This window comes from Carlito syrichta, unplaced genomic scaffold, assembly GCF_000164805.1.
Source record: "Carlito syrichta isolate Samal-C Ts95f unplaced genomic scaffold, Tarsius_syrichta-2.0.1 Scaffold120546, whole genome shotgun sequence".
NCBI classification, from domain to species: Eukaryota; Metazoa; Chordata; class Mammalia; order Primates; family Tarsiidae; genus Carlito; species Carlito syrichta.
In genome coordinates, this window is record NW_007064642.1 from 69,643 (window position 1) to 86,354 (window position 16,712).

At 52.4% G+C, this 16,712-nt stretch overlaps 1 protein-coding gene across 3 annotated transcripts; it reads right to left on the minus strand.

The window, feature by feature from the left end:
* Nucleotides 1–5,492: 5,492 nt before the first annotated feature.
* SYT2 (synaptotagmin 2) lies at nucleotides 5,493–15,817 on the minus strand. Of its 3 annotated transcripts, none has more exons than XM_021707590.1 (9): nucleotides 15,628–15,817; nucleotides 14,140–14,301; nucleotides 13,173–13,192; nucleotides 12,704–12,823; nucleotides 12,121–12,288; nucleotides 11,641–11,808; nucleotides 9,881–9,998; nucleotides 8,838–8,971; nucleotides 5,493–6,304 (listed from the first exon to the last, which is right to left on the minus strand). In XM_021707590.1, exons 1-9 carry the CDS (start codon nucleotides 15,803–15,805, stop codon nucleotides 6,098–6,100), a joined length of 1,275 nt encoding a protein of 424 aa, XP_021563265.1. In that variant the 5' UTR covers nucleotides 15,806–15,817; the 3' UTR covers nucleotides 5,493–6,097. The 3 variants fall into 3 exon arrangements, with proteins under 3 accessions (XP_021563265.1, XP_021563264.1, XP_008046312.2); XM_021707589.1 differs by having other exon boundaries at nucleotides 12,704–12,832; XM_008048121.2 differs by lacking the exon at nucleotides 13,173–13,192 and having other exon boundaries at nucleotides 14,135–14,301.
* Between the last annotated feature and the right edge of the window lie 895 nt (nucleotides 15,818–16,712).

Sequence of the window (16,712 nt, forward strand, 5' to 3'; positions counted from 1 at the left end):
CCCCCCACCCCCAGGTTTCTTTCAGCTCATTTCTTTAATAAGGGAGACGCAGCTCATTACAAAATAACAATTTGACAGGAGATCAGACAAGAACAACAGAGTCCACATAAGGGGGTGAAGAGCACTGCCAAGCAGAGGAGCCAAGGGGAGGCCAGGGCTGTACATGTGTCCTTGCTATGGAGACGAAGGCAGAGCTCCTGGTGGGCTCACCTGGGCCAGGCTGGGCTCTGCTCGGCACTGGCTTGGAAGTTTCCAGGCCCCAGGGTTTTCAGAAAGCAGCAAATCAAGTCCTTCGATGGGCAGGAGTCAGGGTAGAGGGTCAGCTTCTCTGAAGCGCCCCCCCAAGTCCTGATTGCTAAGGCAGGCAGGCTGGAGGAACTCCCGACACCCCGTGCAGACTGCCCCTCCACCTAGCCAGAATGATGCTCCCTCAGCTCTTGCCTTGGTTTCTGTCTCTGCTGTGGGTGAGGAGAGTGGGAGGGTCCCAAGGGGAGCTAGAGGAGGCCAAATGTCTTCTTCCCTCCACTTGCCCGAGCACCTGACCCCAGCCTGCTCTGAAATGGTCCTCTCTCCTTCCCCACTCTTCCGTGTCCCCAGCACAAAGGTCCCTGGGACTTCTGTGGGCTCCTGGGTCGTAGTTTGTGAAGGGCGAGCCTGTCTCGCCACCTCTGTCCTTGTCTAACACACCCTAGCTGACTCTCCTCCGACTCCTCATGGTTGCCAGGATATTCCCATGCATAACTGCCCTCAGGGCCCATGGGACCAAGGGCTGCAGGCTGGGGCTGCCTGTCCTCACTTCAATACAATGACCTGGGACCTTGGAAGCCCCCAGGTCCCCCTCCCCACCTCTCTGTTACTTGGCACACCTGGCTAGGGCCGCTCGGGCTTAGTGCATACCTGCGCTGCCCACGTCTCTCCTTGGCCCTCCTGCACACCTGGGCCCGCCCACCACTCTCAGAGGGGCCTGGCAGCCCTGAGGCCCCCCCTGCGTTGGGGTTTTCTCTGTTAGACTGCAGGAGGAAGCGTGAGGAAAGAGCTTAACCCCTGTGTTCTCCAGGTTTTCCCCCAAGAGTCCTTCTTCCATTACCCTCCATGGACCCTGGACGCTGCAGTGGTGAGTAAGCAGGGCTAGTTCTGTCCACCCCAGGTGTCAAATGGGAGCCTGACCCCAGGCTGAGCCACCCATAGGCTGCTCCTGAAAACCCTGGTTGCCTCCACAGAGTCCCCCAGGAAAGGTGTCGAAAATCGTGGAGTCCCACTACTGCCCTGTCGACTCCCAGGAGAGATGGAGCTGAACTGTCAGGCCTAGGCTGAGGAAGCCAGCTTGCACAGGGCCAGTGGGGGCATCTCCTGAGACCCCACCAGAATCCCTGGACACCATCCGTCCTTGTGCCACGGGCTGAGGGAGCGGGCAGGGAGGCAACAGGTGAGCCCTTCACAAGTGTTCTGTGGGGAGCCAGAGGGACGTGGGGGCTCCTGGGAGGGGCCTAGGGCAGTCTCCAGCAGGAGGCCCCCTTTATGGCTTTTCAGTTAATTCAGACAGTGGGAGGAAGGGGCACACCACACATACACACACACACACACAGGACACGGAAGCTGCTGGGACGCCAGACATCAGGCTGGACACTGCACCGTGCCCGAGGGTTGGCTTTGCAGAGGGCTGTGCAGCCCACAAGCCTTCTCGGCCACAGGGTCCTCCAGCATCTCCCACGGCAGGACTGGCACCAGATCTGGGACCACGTCCCACCCACTGACGGCTTCCACTGGGGGATTCCGGGGGGGGGGAAAGACTTTACATGACATAAAATCGAAGGAGCGGCCTCAACCAGTTCTGTAAAATGGGATTGGGGGATCAAAGGGACTCTCAGCATTGCCATGCGGCTATTTACAGAAAGTTATAGACATGCATCTTGATTAAACAAGATTCTGCTCGTATGTTTATAGATAACTGTCTTCTTTTATATATAACTAAACGCACATGGAGGGGGTCAGATGAGGCTCAAATGGCTTTGGAAGGTTTTTGTTTTGTTGTCGCTTAAAAAATAAAGTATATTCATGTGTCTTCAAGTCACAGTGTCCCCTTCTCAATATTGCAGTTCGAAAAACTGGCTAAGTCAAATCCTTGGTGACCAGTCCCTGGCTCCCTGGGATGGAGGGGGAGAGAGGAGTGCTGCGATAGGACTGCCCCACACGATACAGGATGGTCAGTCAAATGTGAATTTCAGACAAACAGCAAATCACTTTTTAGTATCCCAAATATCGCCTAGGACATACTTAAACATTATGTGCTATTTATCTGAAATTCACATTTGATTGGGCAGTCTATATTTTTATTTGCTAAATTTGACACCCATATCATGGGGCTCTGGCCCCCAGGATCAGGACCTGGGATTCTTCCCTACCTGCCACCACCCAAGGCTTTGAGAAAGGCCTCCAGCTAGCCTGAGGTGGGAATGGGGGAGGAAAGGCAAGGAGGGAGCAGAGCAGAGCAGAGGCCATGAGAGCAGTTCCTGGTTCAGTCTCTTCCTACCTGTGAGGGGGAGGGACACCCCTCAGGGAGACTCTGTCTGCATAAGGTTGTGTGAGATCCAGGACTCGGATGCCTCAAGAATTAGTCTAGGGCACTAAGGGAACATGGAATCTCACTTCCCAACCCCAGGGGAGGCTGTTCAACCTCTTTGCAATACCCATCCCCAACTTCACCCACTGCACAAAGGCAGGTTTACAAGAGAGCCGGTTGTACCCATAGGAGGGTTCAGCGACACTTCATCCCTGCCCCCGCACCCCACAATTCTCTCTCTCTCTCTCTGAAGCTTGAGGCAGAAAAATCATCCCACACTGATTCTTCAGAGACACAAACTATGTGTGGCTTCCTGGAACGATAAAAGGTCAGGATCTGAGATTATGACCTCATCCCGGCTGTCCTGTCCTCCAACAGAGGGACTGCAGGAAAGTCACTTCTCGTTCATGCCAAGCACCTTTTCACTATCTGGGGCTGCCCAAGTGTTATTTACCCAGAATCCCCCAGACCTCAACTTCTGTCTCCAAACGCCAAAGTTCTGCCTGTAGCTCTGGCAGAGATAATTTCCGTCTGAAATGATTATTCAGGGAACAAGCAGAAAACAACCTTCAGGCCTCACCCCAGTTTCTGGGTGGGATTGGGCTTAGGCTTTCGTGGTTTCAGTCCTTATGTACAAAATCAACTCTGCACTCATTTCCTCTCTCTGGAACAGACCGTGGCATGAAAACAGCCCCAGAGGCATCTAGAACCCCTCACTAGCCAGACACCCTAACTCTTTCCTGCTTAGTGCCTCTAACCCAGTATCCTAACTTGCCTAGAAGTAAACCTGCCCAGCAGTGAGGATGTGGCATGATGCTCTGTGGCTTTTGAATCACATCAATCCTTGGGTATGGAAAGCTTACAAGAATAAGCATGTTCCCACCTAGCCCTTGGACCCAGACAGAAGCCATCTTCTAGGGTGGCTCATCAGGACCAGCGGGACCTGGGGAAGGAGCTGCTCCCCACACCCACACTGGCTCAACACTGGTGCCAGGATTTGATGTCTCCCAGCAAACCATACCCATCCCTCAAGGCTCCCCACTAAGGTGGGCTCGGAGTGATAAGATCCAGCCTATCTCTGGGTACGTGGACACCCAAACCACCAGAGGTACCTGCCATTTCCTTTCCTTCTTTGTCAGGGGAATAGCAGATCTTAGACTTTGGAAGGGCTGAGTAAGATTCATGAGCAAAGAAGAATCCCAGGTGGTAGACGATGGATTGGGAAAGGGCAAAGGAATGAAGGTGGAGGGGATGAGGCTGAAGGGGAGTTTCCATGAATGAGGTTTGTAGGATATGGGTGAGGAGGAGTCTGGGGAGAGACCCTGAGAAAGCACCAAAATCCCACACCTCTGGAGATGGAGAAGAGTCAGTGATTTCAGATGTCTATACCAGGAGATCTTACTCTGCAGTCACCCAGATTCTGAAGGCATCCTATTGTCCGACAACTCTCCACCATGACCACACCTCTGGTCCCAAGGACCACAGCTCATAATCCTCATCAGAATCCTGCCTTCCCATTATTAAGAACACAAACATGCACACACACACAGAATCTAGTAAAAATATAACTGCCATGAGCAAGACCGAGAAGGGTCTCTGAGACCCTGTTTCCCAGTCTGTTGGAAGATGTTCCCTTACTGCCTACTTCAACAGGAAAAAAAGCAAAAACAAAAATCTCTTCCCCCTTTTAAAAATAAAATGAAAAGACACTGCATTTTCTTTATGCTGTGTCTTCAAAGCCTGATCCTCTTCAACACCGTCCATTTGTCTCAGGTGCCTACAGGAAGTGGAAGTGGCCCAATGGGGCAGGACAGGAAGTGCTATCATTTGTGCTGGGAAAGAGAGAGACACCCAGGCTTCTGGGGAAGTCATGAGTTCTCTGTGGTGAAGAAATAGTAAGTGCCCAAGGGCTTCATGAATGGAAAAGAGAGGCCAAAGGAAGGGAGGCAGGGAGGGCTGGCCTCTGGCCATAGGGGGACCTGACTCTCGTTCAGGCTGAAGATTTGGAAGAAGACTCAGCGCAAACTTGACCAACATATATATGGCTTTTTATCAATGCTTGGGACAAAAGATGAGCACGGAATGGTCACAACTGAGCATGGGGTAGAAACCCTGGCAGGTCTCCTCCACCAGCCATTTGAAATGGATGCCCTCTTTTTCTTGGCATTCACAGAGAGAAGCCTCCCTGATGAATAGTAGGATGAGGCTCCCACTGGTCCCACTAGGCCACTCCAGCTACCTATAAGCCCGCTGGCATGGAGAGCAGAGGGTCCGGGGAGCAAGGCATGGGAGTTGAGGGGGAATTCCAGTGCTCCCCTGTATCTCATCCTGGGAAATCTCTGTAACCTGTCCCCTATCCTCCTCTTCTTACCATCCCCTTCTTACCTGAACCTCAGAAGGGAACTAAGAACACTGAAACTTTCCTTTTAAAGTTCTCTGGCTCTGCACAGACATTGTGTCTTCGGATAGTGTGCTCCACTTAAATTAAGAGAGAAACAGAAGCAAAAGCATGACAGGGAATAAATGCAGATGAACTGCACTGCTTATATTCTAGAAAAAGAGAAAGCATCTGTGTTTCCCACTGGATGGAAGGAAGATCCAGGAGTTTAATTTTTGGTCTTTCTGGGTAATGGGGCTTCTGTTTCTTCGTAGTTTGATATTTATTGTCAACAAGAGTGAGATTCTGGGACTGACAGTCCCTGTTAGAGTCTGACCAATCTAGTGAATAGTTCGTTTCTATGAATTTTCCAGAAGTCACATTTCTGGGGGAAACCATGACTGACAGAAGGAAGTCTACAATGGCATCAGGGGTTTGGCCCTAGTTCTGGACATATCCAGTCTTCACAGCTTGCTGCCTCCCAAATAGCTACCCACAAGGAGTGTGGGAGCTTCTGGCATCCGACCAGGACTCTGAGACTTCTCCACAAGTTGATAGATCTCCCACTTGGTTGACTTTTTATTTTAGGGTCCCCGCAGGGCCTTCTTTTCCCATACAACTTCACTGTCCATGGCTCATTCCAGGAATGAAGAGTAATGCTCAAACACACACACACACACACACACACACACACACACACACACACACACACACACACACACACACACACACACACACACACACACACACAACCGATCATTGGCCACTGTGATGCCTTCCCGGGAAACAGGAAGTGCTGCCATTTTGTTGGTCCAGAACGCTCAAAAGACAGGAAGTGCTGCAACTTTCTGCCAGTAGAGGGCCTCACTCAGGGTGAGGCTTATGTGAAGCTGGAAAAAGAAAGGGCGAACCATGACAGGGTATGCAGCAAGGGCAGCTCCTGGGACCATGGACCGAGCCAGGCTTCTCTCTCACCTCTCAGGGGACTCTCCTCACACAGCCATCAAAGGAAAGTTGGTCTTTAAAAAGAGAAAAAGAAGGAAATCAAGGACACCATCACAGACAAATGAAAGGAACCTCTAAGGTCGCATAACTGAGGTATTGATAGCTCTGGATCTTGTCAGTGTCCGTGAAGGGTGTGGGGTCCCAGCCACTGCTGTCTACTTGTTCTTGCCCAGGAGTGCGTCCACCTCCTCCTCTGGCTTAAGCGAGTGCCACTGGGCAATGGGCCTCCGAGGGTTGGCCAGCATGTCAGACCAGTGCCGCAGCTCTGTGCCGGTGGCATTGCTGCCCACAAAGATCTTGCCAATGGCTTCGTTCTTGCCCAGCTTGTCATAGTCCAGCACGGTGACCACTACCTGGACTTTCTGCAAGAAAAACAAAGGAGGAACAAGTTGGCAGGCAAAGACGTACGGTCTCACGACCCAGCTTCTCCCTTCCATCAAGGCCTCCGGGGCTCCTTGCTTCTCTCTCTGCTCCAACTAGGACTGAATTTACATGGAGACAGAGGCATGGGCCTTTTGGAGGCAGCCTTTGTTTCCACCAACAGACATTTATTGAGCATGTGCTATGCTCTGGACACAGTGTAAGCACTTGTGGAGGGGGTGGGGAAGGAAAATGAAAAGATAAACTTTACTTCTAATGAGATCAGCAGACACATCAAAAATTGATAAAGGCCATGCTAGAGAGGTAGGGACAAGGTACTACAGAAACTCAGAGGGGGTGACGGTCCTGCTTGGGTCAATCAGGAAAGGCTTCACAGAGGAGGTGACTGGGACCTAAAGGCTGAGGATTCTCCAGGAAGAGAAAAGAGGGAAGAAGATTCCAGGAGAGAAGATTCCCTGGGGAGAGGCGTAGAGACCTAAGTGTGCATTTGGTAGCTGAAAAACATTAGAAGTTCAGAGCCACTGAGATATAGAATAAGAAGCAGTGCCAGGCACAGTGGATCACGCCTGTAATCCCATCACTTTGGGAGGTGGAGGTGAAAGGATTGCCTGTGTCTAGGAGTTCAAGACCAGGCTGGGCAACTTGGCAAGACTTCATCTCTACAATAAATTTAAAAATTAGCTGGATGTGGTGGCATGCACCTGTAGTTCCAGCTACTTGGAAGGCTGAACCAGATAGATCACCTGAGCCCAACAGGTCAAGGCTATAGTAGCCATGAGTGTGCTGCTACTGCACTCCAGCCTGAGTGACAGAGTGAGACTCCAACTCAAAAAAAAAAAAAAAAGACAAAGCAGTGAGACAGGAAAGGAGACTGACAGGGTGGGCTGAGGTCAGCTAAGGAGTTTGTATTTTATCTCAGGCACCCAACAGGGGTGCCTAAAGCCTTCTGCTTTTTTGTTTTTTGTAGAGACAAGGTTTTACTATGTTGCCCAGGCTGGTCTTGAACTCCTGGGCTCAAGAAGTTCACCCACTTTGGTCTAGGATTACAGGCATGAGCCACCATGCCTGGCCCACACCTGAAGACTTCTGGAGAAGGAGTGGCATGGGTATTTTAGAGAGAGAACCAAGCATTGTGGTGGAAGATTCACTGGAGGAGGCGTGGGCTAGATGGCAGGGAGGAGCCCCGTGGGTGGTGCCGGGGTCTCTGGGAGGGGGAATACGGAATACCCAAACCAAGATGAGGGCAGCAGGGATGGGAAGTCAAGGCCAGACTGGAGAAGCCTTTAGGGGAGAGAATTAAGAGGACTAGGTGATCATTCAGATTTGTTGAGGGGACGGTCAGTGTCTTTTTCCCCGGTGACCCCAGCCAACTCAGGCTTATCCTTTAAGACAAAACTTTCTCTGGGAAGCCTCACCTGAGTTGTTCACAATCTTCTACCAAGAAGCTATCTTCTCACTGTGCCTTACCTGCCTATTAACTGGTCCCTTCCCACTGTGAGGTCCTTCAGAGTGTGTCTTTTCCCAGCCCCTAGCAAGTGCCTGGCACGTAGGAAACATTCAGTAAAGTATGTTGGCTAAATGAGGAAGAAAGAGGGAGAGACAGTCTAAGGTGATGCCCAGGTGTCTGACTTGGGCTAAGTAGATGGTGGATAGTAGAAGGTGGGGACATTTGTTGGAAACAGAATTCAGACAAAGTGGACTTGGCTGGGAGGGGGTAGGGAGAAGGCTGTGTTGGTTTCAGGCACATTGATTTGAGGCCTGGGCTAGGATACTTCATATCTATCTTAAGTTCTCCATAACGAGCACTTCTCTCGGACTAACATTGGCCCTGAGCAGCCCATTGTTCCCTCGAACAATTCCATAGGTGGTACTATAGACACCTCCATAGATGAGGTTACCAACTCTGAGATTCCCTTGCCCCCTTGCCCCCTGCCCTTCTGGAGGGGGGAGAGAGGAGGAGGGATCAGCTCACTACAAAGAAGGGACCAGGACTCCAGAAGGATCCACGACTCTGCAAGTCCCTGGCTGCATTTGGCTTCCTTCCCAGATGGGGTAGGTGGGTCGCTTGTCCTGCCATGTCTAGATCCCACTCATCCCCAGAAGTGGTGAAAAACAGACCTCATCTCCAGCATCTGCAGAACTTGCTGGAGGGAAGGAAGAGCAGAGGAAGCTGGAAGAATGGTGGGAAAATAGGAGAGAGGAAAGGGGTAAGGGGCTGATGGGAGGGAAATAGGGAACTGCAGAAGCGGGAGGCAGAGATTACCAAGGCAGGACGTGGCTTGGAGGGTGGAGGAGGAGGAGAACTCTCACCCCTCCTCAGCTCCCAACCTCTCTGGCACCAGTGCTACACCCCACATGCCCATGGGCACAGCCGTGTTCCTCAAAGTCCTAAAGGAACTATTTGCAATATTTTAAAAAAAAATTCATTCCTATTCTTCTCCTCAGAGAATGGGCACCCTTCCACTGCATGCACCGAGGACTGCTCCATGCCTAAGAGCCAAAGGTCTTGAGCACCTGAATCTGCTCAAAGGGGATCTCGAAGCTGAAGGATTCATTGAAGTACGGGTTCAGGGTCTTCTTCTTCACAGTTGTCTTCTTCTTTTTGAGCCTCTTGCCATTCTGCATCAGGTGGATCTTCACATAGGGGTCTGCAGAGAAAGAATCCCCACCCCAGAGAGGCTCACACCCACACACTAAAGGCACCGAGGCCCACCCAAGCATCAGTCACAACTGGGGTCTCCACCGCTGAGACCAGGCCTTCAGAAAGCCCGAGTCATACATGGAAGTCCAAAAGACAGAGTTAAGGAGGCAAAAGGGCTTCACCTGCGGGACCATCCGATTGACTGGCTGTAGTTTTCTGGAGCACTGTGGTGGGGAGATTTCTGAGTCTAAGTAAGGCCAGGGAGAAAGAGTGTGGGGACTGAGTGGTGATCCTGGGTCAGGCCAAGGACAGAGAGCTAAAGGCGGTATGTCTACTGTGTCACAGTCCTGACCCAATCCAATCCTCCTAAACGTGCAGATGAAAAGCTGAGGCTAAAGAAGGGGAATGCCCTGCCCGTGGTCATACAGTGGCTCAGTGACAGAGCCGGAGGTGGCACAGAGACACGCCGGTTGGCAAGCCATGGTCAGGGCTGATTCTCTGGGAGGCAGCAGGCTTTCCCCACCAGAACCCTGTGCCTTGGGTAAATGTGGCACTCAGAGCATCCCCCCTTTCCAGAGCAGAGCCTCTCCTGGAGTGTCCCCAGTTGTGGTGGCACACTTTGAGCTAAGCCTTGCTCACTTCCTGCACTTCCCTGGGAGAAGGAAGATCCTGTCACTGACCCATTTGGAGGATGAAGTGTCTCTGACCTTTTTCTCCGTGGCCCATAGGTATGGCCAGAGAGCACCAGGAGGGCAGCTCTGATTGGGGACAGGGGACCTTGGACAAACGAAGGGACTGGAATATGCAAAAATGTGCAAAGTTTTCCTCCTCACTTGAGTGTGCAAACTCCCGGGGATCTGGGGTGGTGGCTGGCTCGCTGGTGCCACCCCATGGCAGCCAGAAGCTCTGCACATACCTGAAAGGCCACCCACGTCCATCTTCTTGAGGTTCTTGGCCTCCAGAATGCAGACAGTGAGCTTCCCAGCTGTGGGCACGTAGCGCAGGGAGGTACAGATGTCACCCAGCTTCTCTGGCTGTCCAGGGGAGAAGCGACACTCAGGTCATCTCAGCTCTTCCACTGCGTCTTGTGTGGTTGGCCCTGTCTGGCCAAGACCAGCAAGGCGGTGATGCGTCCCCACCTCTCTCGGTCACAGTCCCACATCTGTGATGGCCAAGAAGATCTTTCCCTCGGGGCTTCACACTGCAGTGCAGCAAAGCCCCTAAGAGTGACTGGCTGGGCTGGGCACGGTAGCCTAAGCCTGTCATCCCAGCACTTCGGGAGGCCGAGGTGAGGGGATTACCTGAGCCCATGGGTTCGAGAACAGCCTGGGCAACTTGGTGAGACCTCACCTCTACAATGGAAACATTAAAAAAAAATTAGCCCGGCGTGGTAGTGCACACCTGTAGTTCCGGCTACTTGGAAGGCTGAGGCGGAAGGATCACCTGAGCATGGCCGTGAGCATGCCACTGCATTCCGGCCTGGGCAACAGAGTGAGACTCCAACTCAAAAAGAGAGTGGCTGGCACCATGGGAGCCATGAGCGGAAGATGCTGCCAGGTGAGTGAGGCCGAGGTAAGGCTGCAGTGGCAGGACTGAGAGAGGGGGCCTGGGTGGGCCCAGAAGGACGAGGGCCCGGGAGGATGAGGCTTCTACCACAGAGTGAAGTGAGAAGGGACACAAGGAGTGGGCATGGTGGACAAGCATCTCCCTCTGAGAGACCCGGGGAACTGAGTGTCTCAGAAGCCTTCCTCCCCTGACCACTTGCACCATCAAGGTCTCTCCCTGTGGACCATCTCACAGCATAGAGTGATTTGTGGTTTTCAAGGCAATTTGCATCCCTTTTCTTTTGTCACTGCAACTCTTTCATGTAAGCAAAGCAAGAGGTCTTTGTGACCAACAAGAAACAGGTTCCCAGAGGGGGATGGTTTGCTCAAAGTCACACAACAATCTAGCTTACGGGCAGAATGGGGACCTGATCTCTACGATCTCTGCCAGCCCCACACTGCAGAATCAAAGCTACTCAGAGGCGAAGCCACCCAGGCCAAGACTGGCCACATTCCACATGCCTGGTTCAGGTGTGCTGGCCTTCCTTCCAGACACAGCGTACCAAGGGACAGAGGATACCCTAAGCTTTTCTACCCATCCCTCTGTCACTACCTGGTAGTGTGCTGGGCAGCAGCAGGGGCTTGACCAAGACAAATGACTGGTCCTGAAAGGAGAAGTGGCTAAAATGGAGTTGGTACACAGCAGTTGCTCAATAAATATTTGTGAGTGAATGAATGCTGTAGCAGTTGCCGGGAGGGCAAGCCCCCATGTTGAGTATCCTTTACAACAAACATGAGTTCTCCTTGCGAATAAACCAAGGCACAGAGTCATGAATCCTTGGCCTCAGGTGACAGTAGAACCTTAGAAGTAACCATCATAATGGTGTTTTTATTTATTTGAGCACTTCCCAAATCCCAGACGCTGTGCTAGATGCCTTACACCAATAGTGAATCCTCGTCAATAAAAAGAGACTGAACAAGAGAGGCCTGGTTCAAAAGTGTGAGCAACTTGCCTAGGGTCACACAGCTGAGCAGTGCGGAGCTGGGATCCCACCCCATGCCACCTGCCTCCACAGCCCCGCGAGCAGCTGCACCTGCCTGTCTGCCTGGCCTGCCCAGTCTCTGCTCTCACCTCCTCCTTCTCCCCGCCTTGCAGGTCTCTCCACTCCTCAATGGGCTGGCCGAGGTCCACCGTGTTCATAGGCACCTTTACCTCTCCAATGATGTCATGTTTGGAGAAGCGGTCAAAGTCGTAGATAGCCATCACCAGAGTTTTGCCCCCCAGCTCCTGGTATGGCACCTGCAAGGCAAAAGCAGGATCAGAATGGGCCTCCGGGAGACACTGTGGACAGCTCCCTGGGTCTGGGCCCGGGCCTCTGTTCCAGCCAGCCCACGGGGCTCCCGAAGTGCGCCAAGGCAGCGAGAAGACCCAGGGCTCTAAGAGGAACAGAGTGCAAGGGTGGGATGGGAGGGATGACCTCCTGGAGGCCGGCGGTCCAGCCTGCTATTGCTCCTGGCTGAGCTAAAGCTAAGGACCAAGGAAAGGTCTGCAGAACTTAGGGGAGACTTGGGATCAGGGAGGGAACTGGAGTCACCCTTTCAGCCTCAGCACCTTGAAGGTGAAGGTTTCATTGAAGGCAGGGTTCAGTGTCTTCCGATGGACTTTGGTCTCATATTTCTTCTTCTTGTCTGGAAGGAGGAAGACTTTGACGTAAGGGTCTGAGGTGCCTCCCATGTCCAGGGCAGGCAGTTCCGCAGCCTGTAGCACACCCACCGTAAGCTGTGGAGAGAGGGTGGGAGGGGCCTGAGTCTCAGGGTTGCTCCAACACAGATCTGGCCTCAGGTGCAGCTCTCCCCACACTCCAGTCCCAGTTGAGGAGAAAGAGACAGGCTGGTGATAGAGAGCAAGATTGGTCTCCATCTCTACCCCGAGGAATTTGGAATGGCATTTAGGTAACGCCATTGAAAGGGCAGTTGTTTTGTCTAACGTTGGTGGGCAGGTTAATAACATCATCAACCTGGAACCTTCCCCAGAGCAGGCTGGTGGCCAAGCCAGGGTCAATGTCTAGGGCTATGCACCCTGCAGTTTCCTTAGCCCTGCAAGCCCCGCATCCTAGGGGAGCTGCTTCTATCCCCTTCCACAGCTCCCAGCCCTCTACCCTTCCCCACTCTGCCCCCAGCCCAGCCCCACACACCTGATTGGCCTGAAAATCATAGTCCAGGGAAAACTGCAGCTTGCCCAGGTTTTCTGGCTCTTTCTCCTCCTCTCCTTCACCTTCTCCCTCAGTCAGGCCTGTCTCTGCATCATCATCATCCTGTGGGAGCTGGGGGGGAAGGAATGAGTTAAAAGAGAACAGAGCAGCCCGGTTTAGCACAGGGCAACGGGAAGCCAGGCCCCGTGAGCCCACCCCTGCCTCAGCTGGGTGTGGGGGCAAGGGGGGAATGAGGCCCCGTCTGTGGCACTCTTCTCCTCCAAAGCCCATCAGAAACCCTAGGCAGCCCCTCTGAGCCCCAGCCCTATGCTAGAAGATGTGGGTCTGGTTTGGGGGTGTCTCTTTCCTCCCCACGAGGCACAGCGCTATGAGACCAGGCACTTTGCCAAAGGCTTTACAGCTTCTGGAGGGGAAGGGGTTGCTTCCCTTGTAAGACCTTTCCCCAAAATACATCCCCCAGCACAGGTCCCACTCATCCTGGGCAAGACATACCAGAAATGCAGTCCAGGCAGACAGGAGCAGAGCAAGTCCACACAAGCAGAAAGAGAGGGAAGAGAGGGATGTGAGAGAAAATCTAGCAGCTCAAACCAGCCCCTGAAGTCACAGACACTTGGTGAGACCAGCTGGGCTACACTCAGGGCATCTTGGAACCCCCCCCCCCACACACACACACTGCAAATTCCTCGTGCCCCCCTCACTCACATACGTGTATGTGGGCACACACACACGCACAAACACACAAGCACTCAGAGGTCATTTTGATCCCTAGCCAACTTCCTGAGATCAGGCCCTTTCTTCCATCCTCCATACTGATGCCTTGAGCAAGGGATTTCTCCCAGTCACTCCCAAAACAAACGTGTGCAGCAATGAAGCACACAGGGGCCTCTGTAGACTTAAAAGGAGAATCTTTGACACATCAAGGGATCTTTCTGGGCTGACCAACACCAAAAGACAGGGGAAAATGAATTGCATTATGATAGAATTAGTGTCAGATTCCATTTGGCCCTATCTTGGTGTCACAGGGCCCCTCAGTTGCCTCATTCAATTCCCACCCCACACCCAGTTAGATGGCTCCAATGAAATGTTGCCCTCCAGACAAGACTCTCTGGCAGGAAAACACAGGGTTACCCAATGGCGTCTTCCTGGTGGTGGGGGGGTGTTTCTTTCCAACATTTTGTGCCTATAGCCTCCATATATTGTCCTCTCCCTGTCTTTTCAAGGAGTTCATGCTAACACAGGAGTAAGCTCCCCTCTCCACCAGCCAATGGGTAGGTAGTGTTATGCTAGGGATGACCGAGCTTTGAGGAGGTGAGCCCGTCTGGTCGTGGAAGCCCAAAGGCCTTTGCTTCATCGCTTACATGGGGAAAGCCCAGGCTGGGCCTCTTCCAGTGCCTCCCTCCGACTGGGTCCTACCTGACCCCCTTTCATGTCCTTCATGTTCATGGCATTCTTCATGCCTTTGCCCTTCTCTTTCTTGTTCTTCTTCTTCTTGCAGCAGCACTTCTTGCAGATGCAGAAGCAGCAGGTGAGGAGCAGGAGGCCGGCGACCACGGCGATGGCAATCAGTGCCCAGGGTGGTACTGCCCACACAGAGGAGAGACCCAGAGTCAGCATTGCCAGGCCTCACAGCCCCTGACCCCACAGCATCGGCAACAATGGGTCAGGACCACGGCCTGCTCTTCCCCAAAGCTCATGCTCCACTGTTTTTTGGAGTCGGAGTCTCACTCTGTCGTCCAGAATGGAATGCAGTGGCACGCTCACGGCCACCACAGCCTCAACCTGCTGGACTCAGGTGATCCTTCTGCCTCAGCTTTCCAAGTAGCTGGAACTACAGGCATGCGCCATCATGCCTGGCTTATTTTTCTTGATTTACCATAGAGGGGAATTCTCACCAACTTGCTCAGGCTAGTCTCAAACTCATGGGCTCAGGCAATCCTCTCACTTTGGTATCCCAAAGTACTGGTATTATAGGCGTGAGCCACCGTGCCCAGCCTCCCTCCACATTTTTTAAACCATATACTGATAAGTGATTTGCTTGTAAGTTGCATACACTTTGCATGCCTTTACATTAGTGTCTTGGTTTTTTTTTCTTTTTTTTTTTTTTGAGTCTACTGCCATTGTAGGCACAGCCTGCTAGCTGAGAGACAGCAACCAGGTGTACACATGGAAGAACATCAGCTTGGCTCCATGAGTTTTGACTCGATTGACTAGTTTGATCTCTGGAGAACTAGTTCATACTGGAGAGGAGGGGATGAGTTTATCAGATCCAGGTATAGGAAGAGTCCCTTGGCCCCCACCACTTGAGAGGGCTGACCCATAGACAGGAAGACCCAGCTCCTCAAGGTTTAGACTGGACCTAGAAGGCTGGGTTTCGCATAACTCAAGCGTTTGGGGAGGGGCCCTGACTGCTCTCTGTGGTTCTGAAGCACCATCTCTCACAAGAATGGCTGCTCCCCGCAACTGCACTTCTGGTACCTCCTGTACAGCCTTTGCTCAGAATTCAGAAAGCAGTGAGGGCTTTTACTTTGTATCTTCTAAGACAAATTTATTTCAACGTGTTCCTGGAATACTTGAATAATAACTTCTGCTTCATAATTTTTCATCTCCTTTTGGTTCATCTTTTGGCAGTTTTTTAAGTTATAAGAACTTTTCTTTCCCAGGAATTTGGGGCACATGAGCCCCATGTTCCCTACATTAATGGCAGGCCATACTTCTCTCGCCCCACCCTTGCAGGGGCTCTCCAAAACCCAGCCTGAACTCCAAGCATTATGAAAGAGTCCAGCCAATCACATCCCAGTGGTCCCCCGCCCCCAGTCCTTCCTCAGCCCTCCCTTGCCCCGCCCACAAGCCCTTTCCCAGACGCTAGGCTAGCCTTGCCCATCCTCTCAGCCTCCAGAGACACTCACAGGGGATCTTGTTGATTTCATTGAAAAACTTCTCCTTCAGCTTGGCAAACATGTCTTCCTGGCTCTCCCCAGCACCCCCACTCTCAGTGGAGTTGTCTGCGGGTCCGATTGGCATTGTGGCGGTGGTGGTGGCAGGAGCCACAATGGGCTCCTGGTTCCTCTTGAAGATGTTCCTCATGGTGGCAGAGGGGACAGCTGGGATGCAAAAGGGAGAGGGGTGAACATCCCGGAGGCCCTATTTCCCTCAGAAAGCTCCGCCCATAGGGCCAGGAGATGCTCTTTCAAAAGCCAAAGACCATTAATAATAATCCCTTTAAGATTCAAAGATGGTTTGCATCATGTTAACAACTGTAGTAAAACACAGCGATAATAGCCATCACTAAGTTAGTACACACGTGGGCCAGGTGCTGTGCGAAGGACTTTCCACACATTATCCATTCAACCCAAACAACAACGTACTAGTATTGACTGTTCCCATGTCAAAGATGAGGAAACAGCCGGGCTTGGTGGCTCAGCCTGTAATCCCGTGCATTTGGGAGGCTGAGGTGAGTGGATTGCCTGAGCCCGCGGGTTCGAGACCCGCCTGGGCAGTGAGACCTCATCTCTACAATAAATCAAAAAATCAGCCGGGCGTGGTAACGCGCGCCTGTAATTCCAGCTACTCGGAAGGCTGAGGCGGAAGGATCGCCGGAGCCCAGAGGGTCGAGGCTGCGGTGGTCGGGAGCGGCCACTGCACTCCAGTCTGGGCGACAGAGTGAGACTCCAACTCAAAAACAAACAAACAAACAAACAAAAAGATGAGGAAACAAGTTCAGTTGAGATCAGGCAGTTTTTCCGAGGTCACCCAGCTGTAAAATTCTGAAACTAAGGCTTGAACCAGTCTGTCTGACCCCAAAGCCTATATACCTAATTGCTTTCCTACACATCATTTAAATCTACCACCACAACTCTAGGAAGGAGGCAAGGGTTTACCCTGAGGACTCCTCTTTCAGCCTCTCTCCTCCTCGGCTTCCATGACGTCGCTCTGCCCAGATTATCCACCTGTCTCCGTAACACTCGCAGTCTCATCAGCCCTGGCCCCATTC

Excerpts from the sequence above, each read along its gene's own strand:
- SYT2 (XM_021707589.1), bottom strand. The coding sequence starts at position 15,805 with ATGAGGAACATCTTCAAGAGGAACCAGGAGCCCATTGTGGCTCCTGCC. Across the intron at positions 14,302-15,627 it reads TGAAATCAACAAGATCCCCT|TACCACCCTGGGCACTGATT; the intron begins GTGAGTGTCTCT and ends CTGTGTGGGCAG. Across the intron at positions 6,305-8,837 it reads TCCCCTTTGAGCAGATTCAG|AAAGTCCAGGTAGTGGTCAC; the intron begins GTGCTCAAGACC and ends TTTTTCTTGCAG.